Genomic DNA, 25,357 nt, shown 5'->3' on the forward strand with positions numbered 1-25,357 from the left:
TTGAGTTTTTTGTTATTATTGTGCTGTTTGTTTTGTGCAGGTCAGTCGCCCAACTCCTGAACCATCCCTCAAATCACAAATCCTGTTCGCTGGCCGACCCTGGGGCTACACAAGTGCATCTGATCTCTCACTGGCACTCTGGACGAAAAAACCCAGAGCAGCTCGGAAAAGTTGAAGCCGGTGTGTTTGAGACAAAGGTTCACGACAACGAGGGGTCCACAGAGGGGTCCACAGAGCCCAAATCACTGAAGATGAAAATAAAAGCAAAATCCTGGCCATGATGGAACTCTGAGATAAAAGCAGGAAATACTCAACAGGTCAGGCAGCATCTGTGCAGCGAGAAGCAGAGTTAACGAGTCGGGTTTATGACCTTTCATCGGAACTGAGTAAAGGTCATTGATCTGAAATGCTGGCCGGAATTTTCCGGCCAATTACGCCCCGCTCCTGCTACAAGCAAGGTCGGAGCATTTGGCAATCAGCCAAGTCTCTGTCCACTGCAGCAGGACCGGAGAATTCCAGCGGCCTGAATATTCCGGCCGGCCACTCTGTTTTTCTCTCTCCACAGATGCTGCCTGACATACTGAGCTTTTCTAGAATTTTCTGCCTTGATCCTGTTTAAGGTGGAACTGGGTGCAAGGAAAGTATTGAAAGCACGGGCAGTGGGTCACTAGCACTGACACAGGCAGGAACCAACCAATCTGCTAGTGTATTGACATTTTTATGATTCTATATCATGGTAAACTTGCTGAAGGAGCCAAACATGCAACACTGGAAGGCATTGTCTGAAAGCGCATTGGAAGTAGATTCAATCGTAACTTTCCATAGGGAATGAGGGAGATACTGTTCCACTGGTAGCAGAATCCGTAGCCAGAGGAACACTCAGATATTTGGCGAAAGAACCAAAGGGGGAGATGAGGAGAATCTTTTTAAACAAAGCAAGTTATTGTGATCTGGAACAGTCCAAGAGGGTGGTGGAAACGAATTCAATAGTAACTTTCAAAAGGGAATTGGATAAATACCTTGAAGAGGAGACATATGTGCAGGGATATGGAGAAATCTAACTGGATAGACTCTACCAAAAGGGCTAGCAGAGTCATGATGGACCGAATGACCTCTGTCGGTGCTCCATGACAGTTATACACCAGAGTTGCAAAGAAGGAGTTGCTGTGTCACCAGGAACCAAGGTACCAGAACTCAACAATGTCTGAGATAGAATAAAAAGCTATATAAATGACACTGTTTGCTGAGGGGAGGGAAAAGGCCATTAGCAATAATGAGAGATTTCCACTTTGAAAAATTTCAGGCTGGATAATGTGTTTATAATTTCAAGATGCAGGACTGAACGTAAATGAGAAACTGGGCTGCAAATTGTACCGATATGTCGCTTTCGATCGAGTGGCCAGTTTCAGTGATGTTTTCATGGCTGCTAGATAAAGCAAGGTCTTTAATATAACATCTCACCTCAGACACAAGGGCAGGAAACACAGAGGAGAGGCAGATAGTGGTTTGTGTTAACACTGCCTCTGAAACAAGGGTCAATCCTCCAACTGTGATCTTTAGTGAATGTTCAGACGCTGACTGCACTTCTGATACTTCCTGCTCTTATATCAGCATCTTGTTATTTCTAAGAGTATTAATGAAATAGCTAACTTGCAAACTTAATTCTAGATGACTGGTCTCTTTCAGAATGCAAGGTAAGGGTGGGCTCTTTAAAATGCACAAAACAAGCTCAGTTCCGATCAACCCCCAGTCGACCTCAGCCCCAGTTCCCGTTTCCCTCAAGTTCTGATTGTTGACATCATATTTCTAGCCGTGATATAATTAACGAAAGTCAGAGCGTGGCTTATCCAATAAATTATAGGAATAAAACCTCAGCTGCCAGGCGACAAAACTAAACTGGGCTCTGGCAAACTGCACTGGAAAGATTTCGCCAGCATGAAATCTCACTGAGTTTTCCTATCACAAATTGTGCTCTTGCTCTGTTAACCAATCCTCCTCTTTTCTCCCAGGCTGCCTGTGATCTCAGCATCAGCCCCAGTCTCAGAGGAGCCCCCTCCCCTCATTTACTGCACTAGTCTGACATCTTAAAGAAGGTCGAGGGATCTGCTGTATGTTTATTGGAATTCAGCTGTGCACATCGAGCTTGCTTCATGCTCCTGTTATCACGCGGTTACACAGAACAATTCATTCAGAAAAAGGACCGATCAGCACAGAGATTGAAACAAAATAGTACACTGAGCTTACTCTGGGCAGGCTATTACACACATTGACATTGAAATATACACCTTACACAACTGGAAAAATTCGCTACACTGAGAACTTATAAAATAAATTAAAATGTACAGAAAGATATTGAACCGTGTGGTTTCCTATCACAGCAACAGGGACTTGCCCCTCCAGGAACCTTTCAGATGCTGCAATGGATAATGGGATGGGGGGAATCTGGCAGAAAGGAGGATTCTGGTCTGGAAGCAGCTCACAGCATCTTGGTAGCATGCTTGTTGGCTTCATCGATGCGGGCTTTGTTCATATCCCCCTGGAAGAGAAAGCAGAAACAACTTAAAGGGGCAGCACAGCAAGTTTACTTTCTGTCGCTCTGAGGGTTTGGTTTCGTAAATCCAGGGGTATCCAGGCTTATTCATGTAGATGTTAGTGCGCTTGCATGGGTGAATGAGCTTACATGCGTGCATGCGTACATATGTTTATGTTATGCATGTACTATATGTATATGTGTGCATATTTGTGCTGGCATGTAAAGGCATGTGGGTGCATGTTCATGTGTGCATTTATCTGTGCATGTGTGCATATATGCTGTGTGCTTGTGTGTACATGTACATGTGTGCATGTTCATGCATGCATATGTCTGTGTATGTGTGCATGTATGCAGTGCATGTGTGTACATTTGTGTGCATGTTCATGCATGAATATGTCTATGTATGTGTATATATATATGCTATGTATGTATGTGTAAATGTACATGTGTGTACATGTTCAGGCACGCATATGTCTGTGTATGTGTGCATATATGCTGTATGAGTGTGCATGCATGTCTGTCTATGTATGCATATATGTGTGTGTGTGTACGTGTATGTGTACATGTACATGTGTGTGCATGTGTATGGTATGTGGTATGTGTGTATATGGGTTTATATGTGCATGTTTGCATGTATGTATATGAATATGTGTGCACATGTGTGCTTAAATTATGGTTCAGAGACCAAAATGTATCAATCAAACTAGTAAATGGTAACTTTAGGGTTGCTATCAAGCAGTGTATCTTCACACAGAGACAGGGTGATGAGGTGAAAACCTAATCGATGTAAATAATGTTAGGAGTCCAGTAATGGATGGATGAATTAAGATGAACTGAATAGTTTTCCCCATCTACAAGTCCCCTGTCACGCTATCATTACTCTATGATTCTTACTTCTAATGATTAAACAGGATTATCATCATTCTAGCACTGACAGGCGGTGATTAGCTCTTCACAATATATATCAATGATTTGGATGTGGGGACCAGAGAGATTTCCAAGTTCACGGATGAGTCAAAGCCAGGCAGGAATGTGTGTTGTGAGGAAGATGCCAAACGACTGCAGGAAGATTTGGACAGACTTAGTGAGTGGGCAAGAACGTGGCAAATGGAATATAATGTGGAAAAATGTGAGGTAATCCACATTGGTGGAGGAACAGGTGCACAGAGTATTACTTACTTAGCTTTATTCAAGCTTTGGAGTGATTGCATTGAAGGGTGGAGCAGCCTCGATGGGCTGAATGGCCTACTCCTGTTCCTGTTCTCTACACCCCAGCTATGACTGTAACATTACATTCTGCACTCTCTCATTTCCTTCCCTATGAATGGTACGCATTGTCTCTATAACGCGCAAGAAACAGTACTTTTCACTGTATACTAATACATGTGATCATAATAAATCAAATCAAATCATTTCTCATACTGAGGGATAGTGTTTGGTTATAACCCTCAAATAGAGGGGGGATGGTATATTCACAATATCCAGGCGCTGTGCGGTGAGAATGTTTGGACACAGAATGAGCTGGTACAGAGTGAACGGATTCAGAAATGATCCCCAGAGTTGTGTTTGCTTTCCTTATTAATCTGTGAAGCTATTTCTGTGATTTTTAAAACATTTCTAGCCCCCCCACAAATGCCTTTTCCCATCGCAACCTGTCCACCTCTTAATTCCTAACTGCAACATTTAGCAGGAAATCCAGAGAAGCCTCACAAATAGATGGAAGAGAAACAGACAGACGACAGGAATTGAAAAGGAAAGTTAACCGAATGCTAGGTTAAGGAGATGGGGTTTTGATGGGTGAAGTTAATAGTTTTAGCGAGAGGGAACTCCAGTGAGCAAGATCTATAATACTCTTTATCTCATTGCGCTAACACCGAGTACGTACAGAGTCTGCGGAAATAAGGAAAACGTTAACCTCTTTAAAAAACATCTGACGATGACTTCATCTCACCATGAGGTCCACACGGAACCAGTCATGAGATGTTAAATCACTTCCTGAGATGATGTATATTATCTCATCAACATAGCACACAGTTAGAATTAATCCTTCATACTACAGTCTACCATCAATAATGGGGTGAAGGGAGCAGGAAAGCTTGGGATAGAATCAAGAGGACATCATGTTTGGATGCGGATATTCCACTGGGACACTCTCACCAGAATTCTACCGCCTTGCCCGCCGCAGAATCAGAGTGGGCGAGGAGCGGACAATTTAAATGTCCATTGACCTCGGGGCGGGAATTTCTGGTCTCGCTCAAGCCAGGCTGTAAAATCCCACCCGCTATCTTGTAAACACTATGGTTACTGTTGCTCTGAATGCTCTTCTGTTGCCCACCTAATCTCACAACACTGCACATTATTCCTCCTCAAAGTGCTGCAACCAAACCTTGTGACACAGGCCGACTCCAACACATGCGGCCCGGTAGCAGAGTGGTTAGCACTGCTGCTTCACAGCTCCAGGGACCTGGGTTCGATTCCCGGCTTGGGTCACTGTCTGTGTGGAGTTTGCACATTCTCCTCGTGTCTGCGTGGGTTTCCTCCGGGTGCTCCGGTTTCCTCCCACAGTCCAAAGATGTGCGGGTTAGGTTGATTGGCCAAACTAAAAATTGCCCCTTAGTGTCCTGAGATATGTAGGTTAGAGGGATTAGCGGGTAAATATGTAGGGATATGGGGTAGGGCCTGGGTGGGATTGTGGTCGGTGCAGACTCGATGGGCCAAATGGCCTCTTTCTGTACTGTAGGGTTTCTATGATGTCATGCCTTTCTAGAACTCAGCCCAAAATCCAAGCTTACTGTCACCTAACTACTGCATCAATCTTGTGTCTTCTATTCCTTTCCACTCTGGGAGTGTCTTACTCTTTAGGACCTTTGGTTTTCACTGAGAATTCCCAATGATAAAATTAAACTTCTTACCTTAACCACAATCCGGTCAATTTGGGCATTCTGGGAGCCAATCTCATTGCTCATATCCAGCGCCATATGTCGGAGGTTTCCGATGATGCTGCCCACCTGGTCCAGGTTTTCTTCCATCTCATTTTCCCGAGCGTCGTCTGTGACTCTGAAATCAGTCCAAGGAAGGTGTTAGAAACTGCGGCTGACCATGTGCTTGTTGTGGAAAGTTCAGCTTTGTCCGAACTGAACTTTCTAAGTCAAATCAGGACGACTAAAGTCACTGAGCTGAAGCCGATAGCGGGGGAGCGGGAGAGCTTGGCCTCCAGACATTCCCTGAAAATGGAATTGTTAATGAACTTCCCTTTCTAAGGAATCTCAATGCAGCAAGCAAAAGCTTATTCGTAGCCAAAATACTGAAGATTGACTCCATGTTTACGTCCAGCTTTTAGAGTCTGGGACACAAAGCCAGTGACGGACATTTACTTCCTACAAAGAAACAGTCTCCCAGCGTACAAAGTTAAAACCCAACCCAATAATAACCTTCAGACTCCACTGGATGTTGATGCAGTGACTCCATGTCCCAGCTATCCATGGGATACTGGGTCCCAGCATTTTAAGATGAACTGTGATGAGCCTGTTTGCCACTTGTAGCAATGTAATTCTTATTCTAACAGCCTGGGAACTGAAGTGTATGACAAGAGAGCACAGTATATGAAGTGTATGGCAAGAGTGCAGCACAGTGGCACAGTGGCAAGGCCGGTGAGCCTTACATCAGTGGTAGGGAAATTATTGGAGAGGATTCTTTGAGACAGGATTTATTCCCACTTGGAAATAAGTGGACGTATTAGTGAAAGGTAACATGGTTTTGTGAAGGGGAGGTCATGTCTCACGAACTTGATCGAGTTTTTTGAGGGAGTGACGAAGATGATTGATGAGGGTAGGGCAGTGGATGTTGTCTACATGGACTTCAGTAAGGCCTTTGACAAGGTCCCTCATGGCAGACTGGTGCAGAAGGTGAAGTCGCATGGGATCAGAGGTGAGCTGGCAAGGTGGATTCAAAACCGGCTCGGTCAAAGAAGACAGAGGGTAGCAGTGGAAGGGTGCATTTCTGAATGGAGGGCTGTGACAAGTGGTGTTCCGCAGGGATCAGTGCTGGGACCTTTGCTGTTTGTCATATATATAAATGATTTGGAGGAAAATGTAACTGGATTGATTAGTAAGTTTGCGGACGATACAAAGGTTGGTGGATTTTCGGATAGCGATGAGGACCATCAGAGGATACAACAGGCTATAGATCAGTTGGAGACTGATGGCAGATGGAGTTTAATCCGGACAAATGTGAGGTAATGCATTTTGGAAGGTCTAATACAGATAGGAAATATACAGTAAATGGCAGAACCCTTAAGAGTATTGATACGCAAAGGGATCTGGGTGTACAGTACACAGGTCACTGAAAGTGGCAATGCAGGTGGAGAAGGTAGTCAAGAAGGCATACGGCATGCTTGCCTTCATCGGCCAGGGTTTTGAGTTTAAAAATTGGCAAGTCATGTTGCAGCTTTATAGAACCTTAGTTAGTCCGCACTTGGAATATAGTGTTCAATTCTGGTCGCCACACTACCAGAAGGATGTGGAGGCTTTGGAGAGGGTACAGAAAAGATTTACCAGGATGTTGCCTGGTATGGAGGGCATTAGATATGAGGAGAGGTTGGAGAAACTTTGTTTGTTCTCACTGGAACGACGGAGGTTGAGGGGAGACCTGATAGAAGTCTACAAGATAATGAGAGGCATGGACAGAGTGGATAGTCAGAAGCTTTTTTCCAGGGTGGAAGAGTCAATTACTAGGGGGCATAGGTTTAAGGTGCGAGGGGCAAGTTTTAAAAGAGATGTACGAGGCAGATTTTTTACACAGAGAGTGGTGGGTGCCTGAAACCCGTTGCCTGGGGAGGTAGTGAAAGCGGATACGGTAGTGACTTTTAAGGGGCGTCTTGACAAGTACATGAATGAGATGGGAATAGAGGGATATGGTTCCCAGAAGCGTAGGGGGTTTTAGTTAAGTCAGGCAGCATGGTCGGTGCAGGCTTGGAGGGCCAAAGGGCCTGTTCCTCTGCTGTAATTTTCTTTGTTCTTTGGTTAGCACTGCTGCTTCACAGCGCCAGGGACCCCGGGTTTGATTCCCGCCTTGGGTCACTCTCTGTGTGGAGTTTGCACATTCTGCCCATGTCTGCGTGGGTTTCCTCCGGGTGCTCAGGTTTCCTCCCACAGTCTCAAAGATGTGCGGGTTAGGTGCATTGGCCATGCTAAGTTGCCCCTTAGTGCCCCGGGATGTGTAGGTTAGAAGGATTACTCGGGTAAATGTGTGAAGTGGTAGGGATAGGGCCTGGGATGGGATTGTTGTCGGAGCAGACTCGTTGGGCCGAATGGCCTCTTTCTGCACTGTGGAGTTTCTATGAGCATTGGTGGATAAGACTTCCCAGTAACAACGCATGGATTAATGTGAATAGACATAGAATAAGTGCTTTATGGCACAGACTGCCCTTGAATATCTTTCCAATGGGAATTAACAACAGCTGATCTTTATCGAAATGGAACCTTTTACCTTCGGATGTATCCACCGCTCATGGCCATCTGTTCCCGGTCGTCCATCACTCTGGCCGGCTGGCTGGCCACAACACCATCCTGATTATTTCCCCACACCTTCTTGTAGGCCCCTCCGGCCTCAAAGTTCTTTAACCTTAGAGGTAGAAAATGCACAAGGAGTTTGGGTTGTTTCAAATCACTGTGGCTTATAGCCAACACCTGCCCAGTTACACATTGCATCTGTATCCTACCCACAGAACAACCCATGGCATCAGATACAGAAATAACAGTTGCTAATGCTTCCGATGATACCTTTTACACTAAAAGGTGTATTTTCCAAGAGATCTTCCCTCTTGGTTATCCAAAGTATGTCCGAAGCTGTAACCAGGCAACACATACCTTTGAACTGTTATCACTGCAGACAGCATGCAGACATGCTAGCAATCCCAATGTCTTACCATAACTCTACCGCAGGCAACGTGCAGCCGAAGTTTGTCATGGTTTCACCAAATATGCACACCTATTTAAAAATGCATTTTTCAAAACACTTTTAGAATGGAGCTGGATTAGGTGCGTCACTGTTTTTTCTTTCCCCTTCAATATTCCCGTCCTCTGTTGTGAAGGTGAAGTCTAGGGACTCGCATGTGAGCATTCAAACTATTACCCACAATTCCTCAAAGTGCTGGGTCTTAGCCTTTCAAAAGACACTGCTTGAGAGATACAAAGTTCAAGCTTTCACACTTATTCAAACTCTGCTTCCTGGGGTGTACTTCCTGAACACAAACCCTACTCCTGTTGTCAAATGTCTTTCATCAGACATTTGTGTTCACACTTACCACTGTAAATGGTAATAGTTTCTCTACCACAGTGACTACCCTTCAAAGGTTCTTTGTCTGTAAAGCACCTTGGGATATCCTGAGGTCATAAAAGGCTCTATATAAAGGCAAACCCTTTCCCAATTTGTGTTTTTTTCTTATGTCATGATGATGTAGCTGCAGATGCTGGCCACTAGTTGACACCTGGAGGAAGATTCTGAAGTCTTTCCCCCAGCACCACTTGTCTCCATAGCGCGCAAGAAACACTACTTTTCACTGTATGTTAATACATGTGACAATAGGAAATCCAATCAAAATCAAATCAAATCAAATATAAAGATAGCTTAGTTTGAACTGACCCTGATGAGTACTTCGGACAATTTACTCCTATATTTAAAAAGATGCAAGATTTGATTTCATACTGGTATAATTTTTTTTAGTAATTTGTACATAAAGGAAACAGCCGCGTGAATTTAACACAAAAATTGCAATTCTCTTAAATGAAAAAGCCTCGCCAGATGGAAAAGACAAGAGTGAGAAAGTGCTCTCGTGATTAACTTCAATTGAAGTCTGTAACTCCTATTTCCAGCTCAGTATACCTAAATCCAAGTATACCTACAGCAAGCACTGAATACTTGTGGTCAAGATCCATCTACCTATGACCAAGCTCTGTGTGGCTATGGTCAATGTCCCCGAGCTTTGTATATCGATGGCCAGATTTGTTTATCTATGACTCAACTTCAGTGTACCTTTGGCAGCGCTCTGTGTACCTGTAACCTACCTCTGTCCACGAGGCTGGCGGCTTCAGATTTGACATTTGTTAGAGAATATAAAGACTGACAAATCCCCAGGGCCTGATGGAATCTATCCAAGGCTGCTCAGGGAGACGAGAGGTGAAATCGTTGGGCCTCTGACGCAAATCTTTGTCTCGTCACTGGACGCAGGTGAGGTCCCAGAGGATTGGAGGATAGCTAATGTGGTCCCGTTATTTAAGAAGGGTAGGAAGGATAACCCGGGTAATTATAGGCCGGTGAGCTTGACGTCCGTGGTGGGGAAGTTGTTGGAGAAGATTCTTAGAGATAGGATGTATGCGCATTTAGAAAGGAATAAACTCATTAACGATAGTCAGCATGGTTTTGTGAGAGGGAGGTCATGCCTCACTAACCTGGTGGTGTTTTTTGAAGAAGTGACCAGAATGGTTGACGAAGGAAGGGCCGTGGATGTTGTCTATATGGACTTTAGTAAAGCGTTTGATAAAGTCCCTCATGGTAGGCTAGTGAAAAAGGTTGGATCTCATGGGATAAAGGGGGAGGTGGCTAGATGGGTGGAGAACTGGCTTGGTCATAGAAGACAGAGGGTGGTAGTGGAAGGGTCTTTTTCCGGCTGGAGGCCTGTGACTAGTGGTGTTCCGCAGGGCTCTGTATTGGGACCTCTGCTGTTTGTGATTTATATAAATGATCTGGAAGAAGGTGTAACTGGGGTGATCAGTAAGTTTGCGGACGACACAAAACTGGCAGGACTTGCAGATAGTGAGGAACATTGTCAGAGGCTACAGAAGGATATAGATAGGCTGGAAATTTGGGCAAAGAAATGGCAGATGGAGTTCAATCCTGATAAATGCGAAGTGATGCATTTTGGTGGGAATAATGTAGGGAGGAGCTACACGATAAATGGAAGAACCATAAAGGTTGTAGAGACGCAGAGGGACCTGGGTGTGCAAGTCCACAGATCTTTGAAGGTGGCGTCACAGGTGGAGAAGAAGGCATATGGCATGCTTGCCTTTATAGGACGGGGCATAGAGTATAAAAGTTGGGGTCTGATGTTGCAGATGTATAGAACGTTGGTTCGGCCGCATTTGGAATACTGCGTCCAGTTCTGGTCGCCACACTACCAGAAGGACGTGGAGGCTTTGGAGAGAGTACAGAGGAGGTTTACCAGGATGTTGCCTGGTATGGAGGGGCTTGGTTATGAGGAGAGATTGGGGAAACTGGGGTTGTTCTCCTTGGAAAGACGGAGGATGAGGGGAGACTTAATAGAGGTGTATAAAATTATGAAAGGCATAGATAGGGTGAACGGTGGGAAGCTTTTCCCCGGGTCGGTGGTGACGTTCACGAGGGGTCATAGGTTCAAGGTGAAGGGGGGGAGGTTTAACACAGATATCAGAAGGACATATTTTACACAGAGGGTCGTGGGGCCCTGGAATGTGTTGCCGGGCAAGGTGGTGGAGGCGGACACACTGGGAACGTTTAAGACTTATCTAGACAGCTATATGAACGGAATGGGAATGGAGGGATACAAAAGAGTGGTCTAGTTTGGACCAGGGAGCGGCGCGGGCTAATTGTTCTTTGTTTCTCGTTTCAAGGCTTCATTCTATGATCATCTTGCTGGTGCCAGTACAGAGCGAGACTGCGGATAGTTGGGAACCTGTCTCGGGGGCAGGGAATTCAGATGGTGTTCGTAAAGCAGAAGTGGAAATGAATAGGGTTGGGAAGCATTTTCTGATCAGGGCCAGTGTGATCTCCTGGACTCGTTTCAATCGCCTCAGGGGGTCGGAGAGGAATTTCCCAGATTTTTTTTTCCCCATATTGGCCCTGGGGTTTTCACTCTGGGTTTTCGCCTCTCCCTGGAGATCACATGGTCTGGAATGGGGGGGTGGGGGTGAGTTAATAGGTTGTGATGAACAACGCATCGTAGCTGTGAGGGACAGCTCGGTGGATAGGATATTAGGATGTAGATAGGCTGGAAAATTGGGCGGGGATCCTGGATTCAGGATTCAATCCTGGACCGGGGAGCGGCGCGGGCTTGGAGGGCCGAAGGGCCTGTTCCTGTGCTGTATTGTTCTTTGTTCTTTGACATCTGGCCCAACTGGCAATATTGTGCCAATTGTCTTTATAGTGGGTTCTCAATCTCAGCCACGCCATCTGGAAATGAGGCACTGAGGGGAAGGGAATGAACCCCGGGCTAATTTTTCCTGGGCTATTCTCAGGCGTCTCCTAATGATCGACAGGATGGGACAGTCACAGGGCGGGCTGCCTGGATGAGTGTCACTCCACAATAGGGAAACCTGGGTAATATGAGCTTTCAGCGGAAGGGAGAATGATTTAAATTAAAACATCTATTTTTCGGTGATCTTGAGGCTTTACTCAATAGAAGCAGATATTGGAGATTTGGTAGCACAGTTTTCATAGCTCCATCATCAACCAGTCTCCCCATCAAAGGCGTTCTGCGTGGAGAACTCAGGGTTACTGTAATCACTACACAGCCCTTGGAGAGGTCACTTCAAAAAAATCTTCAACTGCAAGCTAACATTACGCTCGCACTCAGGATTTACTGAAACAGGAACTTGTCTTTGATTCCTTTTCTCTCTCGCTATAGTCCAGAAGATGTCATTTTTGGACCAGCACTGATCCTATTTTGACAAGGCTCTTCTATCTTGAAAATAATCAACTCTTTTAACAGAGGAATGATATCGGAATGGATGCAGCATTTGTCAGCTAAGATTTTAACAGTTTTATAAACTCATTCTAGACTTGGGGAAGTTCTCAATTGAACCAATTGAGCGCTCCATTTTCAAGTTTCTGCCTGCATGCTAAGTCTAGTGGAGTTGAGTAAACTGCACCAAATTCACACAGGACTGAACAGCTGAAAGCAGATTTAGAGTATTCCCAATTTTCGATGGAATGTAATTCACAACATTAGCTTCTGAAGGTCAAGGATAAAGGTCAAGGATAAAGCGAGTCTGATTCAGACCGGGCGGGTGGAGATCACCTTGAATAAGAGATTGAAATGATAAGGAATTCAGGGCCAATGTCCTGGATTAGTTTGATCACCTTGTAGGGGTGTGTCACAGATTTTCTTTTGCCCCAGTATTAGCTTGGACTTAAATCAGGCTTTCCACTTTGCCTAGGAGGTTGCACGGGATGAGGCGTGTATATATTGTGATATGGGCGGCACGGTGATACAGTGGTTCGTACTGTTGCCTCATAGTGCCAGGGAGCCGGGTTCGATTCCCGGCTTGGATCACTGCCTGTGTGGAGTCTGCACGTTCTCCCCATGTCTGCGTGGGTTTTCTCCGGGTGCTCCAGTTTCTTCCCACAGTCCGAAAGACGTGCTGGTTAGATGCATTGGCTATGCTAAGTTCTCCCTCAGTGTACCTGAACAGGCGCCAGAGTGGGGCGACTAGGGGATTTTCACAGTAACTTCATTGCAGTGTTAATGTAAGCCTACTTGTGATACTAATAAATAAACTAAACTAAATCACTATTGTGTGGAAAGGCTGTATGAAACAGAGGGTATTTGCATTGTAAAGGAGGGATTCAATGAAAACTCTGATTCTATAACATCTCTCTCTCCACAACCCCGAGTGCCTCTGATATATCTGCATAGCTTGCCCTGGGGATGTTGAATAGAGTAAGAAGTTTAACAACACCAGGTTAAAGTCCAACAGGTTTATTTGGTAGCAAAAGCCACACAAGCTTTTGCTACCAAATAAACCTGTTGGACTTTAACCTGGTGTTGTTAAACTTCTTACTGTGTTTACCCCAGTCCAACGCCGGCATCTCCACATCATGATGTTGAATAGGACATTGACTTCCAGCCAGTACTTGGGGAACTCCCAGGAGGTGGCAATAAGTTTTGTACCAGCCATCAGGTTTTAGCTCAACTACTGAAACAGAATGAGGTTCTATACCAAAGAAGCTCCTCTGGCATTTTCATGTATAAACTTTCATCATTGAGTGATGAACGGAGACGTAGGAACAGGGCTCCTCTGCGCTTGCCTGCTAGTCACACAGGAGGTTATACCTCCAAGCTGCAGGCAGATATTTCAGTGAAATGATTTCTAGAGCTGATCGCAGATCCTGGCTAACTGCTGTGGCCATATCACAACAGAAAATAGTCAGATTCACAAACAAAGTAGCATGAGACATAGAGATGGAAATAGAAACACATACTGATGGTGTTGTGTGATTGTTCTCAGCAAGCTTTCTTCTTTTTATTCATTCTCGGCACACGGGTGTCACTGATAAAGCTGCAATTTATCTCCCATCCATTCATTACCCCTGCGGAGCTGGTACTGAGTGACTCATCTTCTTGAACTGGCCCCCGTGGTGTAGGTACATCCACAGTGCTGTTAGGTAGCGAGTTCCAGGATTTTGACCTAGTGACGATGGAGGAACAATGATATATGTCCAATTCGGGATAGGGGGAAACTTGCAGATGCTGGTGTTCCCATGTCCTCTAAGTGATAGAGGTGGCGGGTCTGGAAGGTGCTGCCTTGGTGAGTTGCTGCAGGGCACCTTGTGTATGGTGAACACAGCTGCCACGGCGATGAAGGGCAAGGTGGTGGATAGATAACTTGAGTTTAGGTTTTCTTGTGGAAGACAAGGAGCAAGAGCGTGCCAGACCTCAGAAAAAGGTCTCCTTTTCAGCAGTTCACCTCTCAGACATGATTGTTTACAGAGATGGGTGGAGACTGTTCTTACAGGACTCCTGCTCCAGCTTCCAAGTTCCCACTGCCGTCTGCCAGCCAGGTAATGGATTTTTAAAAAATTTATTCGTGGACCATGGACGACGCTGGTTGGCCAGCATTCATTGCCCATCCCTAGTTGCCCTTGACAAGGTGGTGGTTTGGATGGGATGTTGGGAATCTTTATTAAAATGAAGTCTGGTCAGACCACCACAATACCTAGACGCCCTCCTCCAAGGCTCACTGCCATTTTTTAAATCAGGGGCCTCAACCTGTGCTCAGTCACATTGCTGCAGTTTTTACTTAGCTGTGCAGAGTCGAGAAGGACCCATTTGACCATCATGGAGATCTCAATGCTGCAAACATCACTCTAACCATACTGAGGAACCATCTACCATTTGCAGAGACAGACTGCACACAGGAATGTATGGGGTAACACATGAGTAGCATTGTGCTACTAGACAATGAGGTACGAGGGATTCAGATATCACTAATTCCTCACAATTAAATAATGACCCAGAATTTGCTGGAGTGTAGCATCTTATGGTGTACCCCATGGGTTGGATTATTTCTCAGAGGTGTTTCTGGAGATATGAGGGTGATGGGACCTCTGTAATCTCAGTGAATAGTCAATAAGTCTATCTCCTTAACCAATGAGATTTAAGGAAAGACTAAGAACAGACAAAGGAGATGGGGTGGAAATAGCATCAAATCAGATACATAAAGAGAAATAAAAATAGACTAGAGAGAGAGAGGACAAGAGACAATAAAGGAAAAGTAAGACAAAGGGTAAAAAATGCAAATATAAAAATCTTTAGGGACTATTTACTATCTGCAGGAATGAGATTCCACAGAAGCAGTCATTCCCTGTCTGGGTTGGAAAGGTTGAGGGGCAGTGCAGGAAGTTAAATTTTGTCATTAAGAACTAGTCCTTGGAAGTGGAGAAGATGTTTCTCGAACTAGGGGTCACATTAAAAGTAAGGCGTCACTCATTTAAGACAGAAATGAAGAGAATCTTTCGCTCTCAGAGAGTTGCGGGTCTCTGGAACTCTCTCCCTTGAAAGACAGTGGAAGCAGAGTCTTTGAATATGTTTAAGGCGGAGCGAGATAGATTCTTGATTATTGAGGGGGTGAAAGGTTATCAGGCGTCAGTGGGAATGTCGAGATTACAATCAGATCAGCAATGATCTTATTTAATGGTGGAGCAGGCTTGAGGAACTGAGTGGCCTAGTCCTGTTCCTAATTCATATGTTCCTATGCACCAGTCCTAAAGTGTCAAGTTTAATTTGTATTTACACAGCAGATGCAGCAGTTTGTTGACAGTTTGAGGACAAGTTGCCATTTTCATTAGTGTCATGGTGGATCAGCTCAAGTTGCCAGTAATAGGTACTGATGTGCTATTCATGATCTCCCTGTCTCCCTTGCTAGTATATTTACTGGTATATCTGCTGGTATAATTACTGGTATATTTGCTGGTGCATTTGCTTGATAATAATAAGTGCTGTTATTTTTATAATTACTGGTATATTTGCGAGTATAATTACTGGTATATTTATGGATATAATTATTGGTATATTTATGGGTATATCTGTGAGTATAATTACTGGTATATTTATGGGTATATTCACGAATATAATTACTGGTATATTTATGGACATAATTATTGGTATATTTATGGGTATATTCACGAGTATAATTACTGGTATATTTACAGGTATATTTGTGAGTATAATTACTGGTATATTTACAGGTATATTTGTGAGTATAATTACTGGTATATTTATGGGTATATTTGCGTGTATAATTACTGGTATATTTACGGGTATATTTGTGAGTATAATTACTGGTATATTTGTGGGTATATTTATTGGTATATTTGCTTGATAATAAGTGCTGTTATTTTTCCAGCAAACTCTGGACCAGTGTATTTGATCTTTTTGAGTTATGTACAATTTCAATGTTTCCATATCGTTTCATGCTTTGATTCCAATTATACATTAAATACAAGATAAAGTTGCTGCTTTCTTGGCCAGTGATTCCTAACCGGTGTGCCATGAAGATCCCCTAACTGTGAAAAAAAGATTCAAAATGATTCAGAATTCATGTAATTAAACTAAAACTAACCTTGGTCTTCTGCTCCGAGTTTGGCATCTCCCAGACCCGGTGAATCTTGGGCCTTCAGCGTACACGCCGATTGGGAAAGAGCCTTACGTGCGCAGTTTAGATATTTTATGTTGGTCACATGACCAACGGGACTTGGAGCTGAAGACAAAGGTCCCTAAGCCCATTGCACTAAAATCAACAACTCAAAAAGGGTAGAAAAACCCTGGGAGAAGCCAGAGAGACAGCGAGAGGTTAAAAGAAAACAGGTGAGAGACAGCGAGAGGTTAAAATCCAAATTCCAGCAAGGGAAGAAGACAGTGAAAATTGGAGGTGTGACTCGGTTTTTTGACAGTATAGAGGTGTGCCGTGGTGTGTAAAAGGTTGGGAAGCTCTGCTATGGGCCACAGTGTGTGTATGTTTCCAGCCTGTATCACAACTCTGGTTTGGTTTCCACATGTCTGTCGAAAGGCCATCCTAATCAATTCACCAGTGGCACATGGCACTTGGTCATGGCCTCTTTGCAGGTTTGAGTGCGCTCTTACCTCTAAGCAGAAAAGTGTGGGTTCAAATCCCGCTTGAGCAGATAATCGAGACGAACAATCCAGTGCAGCACTGAGGAAGTACGAGTCTTTCTCGGGCAGGGTTCCTGACCAACAGCTAGAAACTGCAGCAACATAAGGTAAAGGGTGGGAACTCCCGGGCCTGATACCTGCGGGCATCATTGGAGACTGGACGGGAAAGTTTGGAGAGCCATTAAAAGTCATGTTCAAGCCAGAGTCGGGGCTGGAAAATCCTGTCCGTTGTTTAAACGATCCCACTTCACTGAGCTTAAGCCCCCAGAAGAGAGCCAATGCTTAAAAGCAGTGTGGTCGCAGAGAAGACGTCAACCACGCTGTGCTGATTCTGTGGCTTGCACTCTCTCTGAAGATGATGCTCTGCTAGGAAACTCAATCAGCCAATTCCCCTGGTCAATCCTTTCTCAGATTCACCCATGCACATGCTCATTGATTTCCCTCAATCCTGGGGCTCTTTACTCACCTTTGTGCATTTTATCCTTCTTCAGAGCCTGAGATCACACAGCAGCCTTATCTTCCAAACATTTCTCAGGGGACTAAACCCACTCGCTGCCCCTTTGGCAGCAGCGCAATTGGTACTGCTCATGATGAACATGCCAGAAGGCACCAAATCCATGGCTTATACTGAGCTGTTTCCCTGCCAACTCTTTAATTGCCACTACGTTACTCAGTGGAATATCGCAAGGACAGGGTTGAATGCTAGGATGTTTATGAGTTTGTCGATGGTTATCTTATTTTTGAGAGAGCAGCATTCTGGGCAGGTGAGTGTCCTCCTTCACTAACTTTCATGCAAAACCCTGCCGCCTGTATTCTAACTGACGCTAAGTCCCATCCACCCATCGCCTTATACTGGCTCCAAGTCTGCATTTCTTAATGGTGCCCCCCATGTTCAAATCCCTTCATGGCCTTGCCCCATTCCTATATCTGTAATCTCCTCCAGCATACAATTCTCCAAGACATTGACACTCCTCTAAGCATGGCCTCTCAGACATCCCAAAATGCAATGGCTCCACCATTGGGGGCTGTGCCTTCAGCTGCCTGAACCTTAAGTTCTGGAAATTTCTTCCGTACACCTGCCAACTGCATAACCGTCTTTAACACTCCCTAAATCTGCCTCTTTGATCAAGCTTTTGGACACCTGTCCTAATATCTCTTCACGTCGTGTCAAATTTGGTCTGGTAGTGCTCGTGGGGAGTGCCTAGGGACGTTTTATATACAGGCGCCACATGAACTGTGAACATCATCTCCCTTTCAGATGCAGATTGCCTTGCTGTACATTTCCAGCTCATCTCGCTACTTCATTACGGTGTAATATGGGAATTAATTTCTCAGGGAATGAAAAAACCGGCATATTTGCAGATTGCTTCTCAAAGTGCTACTTGATTCATGAGGCTGTCAGTGGCTGTATGGAACCGTGCTATTTCTCAGCAAGCAGGTTTCAGGCAGGCATGCAGGCAGGCAGGCGGCCTCTTGGACCGACAGTTGGCACCTACTTATTGCAGGGGCAGGAACAAAGACCACAGCATTTGCCCAGATCCGACAGATTTTTTTCTGCTTCTTTCATGTCCTTATTGATTTGATCCATTCCCTCTTCAATCCTCTCCAGTTGCTCTGAATGAGGAAGACAGTTAGTTTCCACACACACACCGACAACGAAACGAGCAGGGGATCAGCGAACCCCCCCACCACCCAGCAGCTCCCCCTCCCCACCACCCCCCATCCCCTCCAAAACTGATCGGGGTTGAACCAAGGTAATTGCAAAATGGGGTACAGGTGCTCTTAGAGAAGCTTCAGGACATTGGGCACCCATACCACACTTTACAGCAACCCCATTCAGTGCAGGATTCCCTGATCCCTCTGACAAACTACACACGTGTTGAGTGAAGGAAGAGAGAGAAATAGACAGACAATAAAAACAGTACGACATGGACACAGGAGTTTGGTGCATAACCTGACTCAGTGTGTAGTGTCTTTGACTGCCAACGGCTCGGGGACAAGTGGAAAGGTCCCAGGACTTTGCTATACCTTTTCTCTGTGAATCTGAGTGCTCATCTGGAACAGATGTTCACCTTGAGGTTTCCACATAACACCGAACATGCTGCAGAGAAGATGGCTCCAATAACATGCTTTGATTCCAAGATCCTTCAGGAATTAAGAGGCTGCGACTGACTTTTCCATTTCTCAAACCAGCCCTCCATGAGGTTTCTTTGTTTAAACACAGCCTGTGCCCTCTATAAATTAAGTGAAGATTTCTCACCCTAATTTCACACAAGGGCAGTCTCATTCGCTTGGTCTAAACTGAGCTGGAATGTGGATCTCGGAAGTACAGGGCAATGTGGCATTCCACTATTCCTCCACTGCCCCTTTTTCGAGATCTCAAATGCTTCCCCGGTCCTTTAGGCTTTGATGTATCATAGAATCCCTACAGCGCAGAAGGAGGCCATTCGGCCCATCGAGTCTGCACCAACCACAATCCCACCCAGGCCCTATCCCCAAAACCCCAGGTATTTACCCTGCTAGTCCCCCTGACACTAAGGGGCAATTTAGCATGGCCAATCCACCTAACCCACACATCTTTGGATTGTGGGAGGAAACCGGGCATCCCGGAAGAAGGCCACGCAGCCACGGAGAGAATGTGCAACCTCCACACAGAAAGCCACCCAGGCCAGAATTGAACCCAGGTCCCCAACACTGTGAGGCAGCAGTGCTAACCACCGTGCCACCGTGCCGGCCACCTCAGCATAACCAGGTTCAGTCAAATGAGACCAATCAACAGAGGGGAATTTCCAACGCTAATTTATTGGTGACTATCTTATCCTTATGTTCACTAGAATGGGAGACCTAAACTAGGGGCGACAATATTAGATAGTCACAAATAAATCTAATTGGGAATTTAGGATAAATCTTTTTACCTAAGAGATTGGTGAGAATGTGGAAGCTGGTATCATGAAGAGTGGACGAGGTGAACTGTAGAGATGTATTGAGGGGGAAGCTAAATAAAAGCATGCGTGAGAAAGGATAGGATATGCTGATGTGAGATGAGATTGTCAGGAGGAGACACAAACTGGTTGAGCTGAATGGCCTGTTTCTGGACTCTCGATTTGATGTAATCCTGCGTGAAATATTGCACAAGAAAAGCTAAGATGAACACTTGCCAATACTGATGACCCAATGATCAATGCGTTTGTCTAAGTGAGTTCAATAGATAACAAGCAGGGCAGCTTAGCTCAGCTGGCAACGGATGGTTAATTTCTGGTTCAGAATAACACCAACAAGGGTGCATCCAATTTCTGTTCTGGCCCGGGGTGGTTTAGAACCGGTCTCTTTGTCCCGTCCCTGAGAAAGGCAACAGCACCCAGCACTGACACAAAACTGCAGAGAAAATAACTCAGGATGAAGCACCAGGCTGGGGAAACACTGGGCAGAGCCCATGTCAGTGAAATTGGAGACGGAATGGGGGGGATCTTCCGGCCTCGCTCGTCCCGAAGCCGGAAAATTCCACCCGAGGTCAACGGATATTTCCATGGTCCGCCCCTCGCCCTCTCCGATTCCCGTGGTGGCTGGGATGGTAAAATTCCAGCCAATGTGTTCAGTATTTGCCCATTAATGTTATAGTTTTGGACTCTATAGTTTCTTTATTGTCTAATCTAAAAGGATCTACTTGGAATTTTATAATTCCCACGGCCTCTGGAGAATCACCGCAGGGTCTACTGATCGGGTACCACACGAACACATAAATCAGGAGGGAAGGCCACTCGGCCCCTCCAGCCTGCTACCCCATTCAATAGGATCACAGCTGATCTGATTGTAATCTCAACTCCACATTCCCACCTACCCCCAATAACCTTTCACCTCCTCGTTAAATCAAGACTCTATCTCACTCTGCTCCCACTGCCTTTTGAGGAAGAGAGTTCCGGAGACTCACCACCCTCTGAGAGAGAAAACTTCTCTCCTCATCTCCGTCTTAAATGAGCAACTCTTACTTTTAAACAGTTTGAGATTCTCCAACAAGTGGAAGCATCTTCTCTAAATCCACCCCTCAGGGTACCAATCAATGGCATTTGTTTAAGCCTCCTCTCTGTTAAGTTCAGTTACTTACAAAGGAATGTTCAGTGAATGTATTAATCAGAGGGTTTATACCTCTACATCAGATGTCCGAGTGGGGTGTGGAGCACTTTGCTGAAACTTATGACAGACTGGTATTTGGGTAACCGCATGCCGGGGATGCAGCCCTCCATCTCCTTCACAAGTACCAGCTGGAACTATACTGGTGCTTGTTTTATTGTCCACTTGGTGCTGTATTAAACTTTGAAAGAAGACTCCCCCTGGAGGTTTAACTGGAAAAGGCAGTGAACCAGACAGGCCAGTTCAGTGCTGGGCTGAGATTTAGGAGCAGTGAAATGGAAGTGGCTTTAGCACCAACAATCTGGGGGAGAAGTGGGGAAACAGCCAGAGTTCCCACACTCCAGCTCTGGAAAAGGCATATAGAATCCCTACAGTGCAGAAGGGGGCCATTCGGCCCACCAGGTTTGCAGCGATTCTCCAACAGAGCATCTTTCCCAGACCCAGCCCTCCCACCCTATCCTTTTAACCCCACACATTTACCCCACTAAACCTCCCATCCTGGGACACTAAGGGGCAATTTAGCATGGCTAATCCACCTAACCTGGACATCTTTGGACACTAAGGGGCAATTTAGCATGGCCAATCCACCGAACCTGGACATCTTTGGACACTAAGGGGCAATTTAGCATGGCCACATCTTTGAACATGTGTCAGAAGACACCTGTCAAGCAGGGAGTAAGTGGTCGAGCGAGGGAACCGGGGTTTACTAAAGAAGTTGAATCTCTTGTGAGGAGGAAGAAGGAGACTTATGTAAAGATGAGATGTGAAGGCTCTTGAGAGTTACAAGTTAGCCAGGAAGGACCTAAAGAGAGAGTTAAGAAGAGCCAGGAGGGGACATGAGAAGTATTTGGCAGGTAGGATCAAGGAAAACCCTAAAGCTTTCTATAGGTATGTCAAGAATAAAAGAATGACTAGGGTAAGATTAGGGCCAGTCAAGGACAGTAGTGGGGAGTTGTGCGTGGAGCCTGAAGAGATAGGAGAGGCGCTAAATGAATATTTTTCGTCAGTATTCACGCAGGAAAAAGACAATGTTGTCGAGGAGAATACTGAGATACAGGCTATTGGACTAGACGGGATTGAGGTTAATAAGGAGGAGGTGTTAGCAATTCTGGAAAGTGTGAAAATAGATAAGTCCCCTGGGCCGGATGGGATTTATCCTAGGATTCTCTGGGGGGCTAGGGAGGAGATTGCAGAGCCTTTGGCTTTGATCTTTATGTCGTCATTGTCTACAGGAATAGTGTCAGAAGACTGGAGGATAGCAAATGTTGTCCCCTTGTTCAAGAATCCCCAGGACCGGACAGGGTATTCCCACGGATCTTGAGGGAAGCTAGTGTTGAACTTGCAGGGGCCCTGGCAGAAATATTTAAAATGGCAGTATTCATGGGGGAGGTGCCGGATGATTGGAAGGTGGCTCATGTTGTTCCGTTGTTTAAAAAAGGTTCCAAAAGAAATCCGGGAAATTATAGGCCAGTAAGTTTGACGTCGGTGGTGGGCAAGTTATTGGAAGGTGTGATAAGGGATAGGATCTACAAATATTTGAATAAACAGGGACTTATTAGGGAGAGTCAACATGGCTTTGTGTATGGTAGGTCATGTTTGACCAATCTATTTGAGATTGGACATCTTTGGACACTAAGGGGCAATTTAGCATGGCCAATCCACCTAACCTGGACATCTTTGGACACTAAGGGGCAATTTAGCATGGCCACATCTTTGAACATGTGTCACCTCCTCCTTATTAACCTCAATCCCGTCTAGTCCAATAGCCTGTATCTCAGTATTCTCCTCGACAACATTGTCTTTTTCCTGCGTGAATACTGACGAAGGGAAGGCGGTGGATGTTGTCTACCTGGATTTCAGCAAGGCCTTTGACAAGGTCCCTCAAGGGAGGTTAGTTAGGAAGGTTCAGTCGCTGGGTATACATGGGGAGGTAGTAAATTGGATTAGACACTGGCTCAATGGAAGAAATGATGTGGAGATGCCGGCGTTGGACTGGGGTGAACACAGTAAGAAGTCTCACAACACCAGGTTAAAGTCCAAATGGTTTATTTGGTAGCAAATACCATAAGCTTTCGGAGCGCTGCTCCTTCGTCAGATGGAGTGGAAATGGTCACATTTCCACTCCATCTAACGAAGGAGCAGCGCTCCGAAAGCTAATGGTGCTTGCTACCAAATAAACCTGTTGGACTTTAACCTGGTGTTGTTAAAACGCTTACTGTGTTCACCCCAGTCCAACGCCGGCATCTCCACATCAAGGTTATATAAAGCATTGGTGAGGCCGAATTTAGAGTATTGTGTACAGTTTTGGTCACCTAGTTACAGGAAGGATGTAAGTAAGGTTGAAAGAGTGCAGAGAAGGTTCACAAGGATGTTGCCGGGACTTGAGAAGCTGAGTTACAGAGAGAGATTGAATAGGTTGGGACTTTATTCCCTGGAGCGTAGAAGTTTGAGGGGAGATTTGATAGAGGTGTATAAGATTTTGATGGGTATAGATAGAGTGAATGCAAGCAGGCTTTTTCCGCTGAGGCTAGGGGAGAAAAAAACCAGAGGGCATGGGTTAAGGGTGAAAGGAGAAAAGTTTAAAGGGAATATTAGGGGGGGCTTCTTCACGCAGAGAGTGGTGGGAGTGTGGAATGAGCTGCCGGATAAAGTGGTAAATGCGGGGTCACTTTTAACATTTAAGAAAAACTTGGACGGGTTCATGGATGAGAGGGGTGTGGAGGGGTATGGTCCAAGTGCAGGTCAGTGGGACTAGGCAAAAAATGGTTCGGCACAGACAAGAAGGGCCAAAAGGCCTGTTTCTGAGCTGTAATTTTCTATGGTTCTAAGGGGAGTAGAGACAACCCTGGTAATTATAGACCAGTGAGCCTTACTTCTGTTGTGGGCAAAGGTTTGGAAAGGATTATAAGAGATAGGATTTATAATCATCTAGAAAGGAATAATTTGATTAGGGATAGTCAACACGGTTTTGTGAAGGGTAGGTCGTGCCTCACAAACATTATTGAGTTCTTTGAGAAGGTGACCAAAGAGGTGGATGAGGGTAAAGCAGTTGATGTGGTGTATATGGATTTGAGTAAAGCGTTTGATAAGGTTCCCCACGGTACGCTATTGCAAAAGATATGGAGGCATGGGATTGGGGGTGATTTAGCGGTTTGGATCAGGAATTGGCTAGCTGAAAGAAGACAGAGGGTGGTGGTCGATGGGAAATGTTCATCCTGGAGTCCAGTTACTAGTGGTGTACCGCAAGGATCTGTTTTGGGGCCACTGCTGTTTGTCATTTTTATAAATGACCTGGATGAGGGCGGAGAAGGATGGGTTAGTAAATTTGCGGATGACACAAAAGTCGGTGGAGTTGTGGACAGTGCGGAAGGTTGTTGCAGGTTACAGAGGGACATAGATAAGCTGCAGAGCTGGGCTGAGAGGTGGCAAATGGAGTTTAATGTGGAAAAGTGTGAGGCGATTCACTTTGGAAGGAGTAACAGGATTACAGAGTACTGGGCTAATGGTAAGATACTTGGTAGTGTGGATGAACAGAGAGATCTCGGTGTCCATGTGCATAGATCCCTGAAAGTTGGCACCTAGGTTGATAGGGTTGTTAAGAAGGCGTACGGAGTGTTAGCTTTTATTGGTAGAGGGATTGAGTTTCGGAGCCAGGAGATCATGTTGCAGCTGTACAAAACTCTGGTGCGGCCGCACTTGGAGTATTGCGTACAGTTCTGGTCGCTGCATTATAGGAAGGATGTGGAAGCATTGGAAAGGGTGCAGAGGAGATTTACCAGGATGTTGCCTGGTATGCTGGGAAGGTCTTATGAGGAAAGGCTGAGGGACTTGAGGTTGTTTTCGTTTGAGAGAAGAAGGTTAAGAGGTGACTTAATAGAGGCATACAAGATGATCAGAGGATTAGACAGGGTGGATAGTGAGAGCCTTTTTCCTCGGATGGTGATGGCTAACACGAGGGGACATAGCTTTAAATTGAGGGGTGATAGATATAGGACAGATGTCAGAGGCAGGTTCTTTACTCAGAGAGTAGTAAGGGTGTGGAATGCCCTGCCTGCAGCAGTAGTGGACTCGCCAACATTAAGGGCATTTAAATGGTCATTGGATAAACATACGGATGATATTGGAATAGTGTAGGTTAGATGGGCTTTAGATTGGTTTCACTGGTCGGCGCAACACCGAGGGCCGAAGGGTCTGTGCTGCGCTGTAATGTTCTATGTTCTATGAAGAGGTGCAAATAGGTTAATCACTCTGCCATCGCTTTACAATGCTTT

General features: G+C 45.3%; 1 protein-coding gene across 1 annotated transcript in view; it reads right to left on the reverse strand.

Annotated features, from left to right (window-relative positions):
* Positions 1-1,300: 1,300 nt before the first annotated feature.
* Positions 1,301-25,357, reverse strand: part of LOC144511350 (synaptosomal-associated protein 25) — a 150,996-nt gene continuing 126,939 nt past the window's right edge. Inside the window, exons 4-7 of the mRNA XM_078241633.1 lie at positions 18,455-18,572; positions 8,021-8,155; positions 5,446-5,590; positions 1,301-2,536 (exon numbers count right to left, since the gene is read on the reverse strand). Coding sequence (XP_078097759.1) covers positions 2,477-2,536; positions 5,446-5,590; positions 8,021-8,155; positions 18,455-18,572 — 458 coding nt within the window. The 3' untranslated portion in view covers positions 1,301-2,476. The remainder of the gene's footprint in view (positions 2,537-5,445; positions 5,591-8,020; positions 8,156-18,454; positions 18,573-25,357) is intronic.

This window comes from Mustelus asterias, chromosome 24, assembly GCF_964213995.1.
Source record: "Mustelus asterias chromosome 24, sMusAst1.hap1.1, whole genome shotgun sequence".
Lineage (NCBI taxonomy): Eukaryota > Metazoa > Chordata > Chondrichthyes > Carcharhiniformes > Triakidae > Mustelus > Mustelus asterias.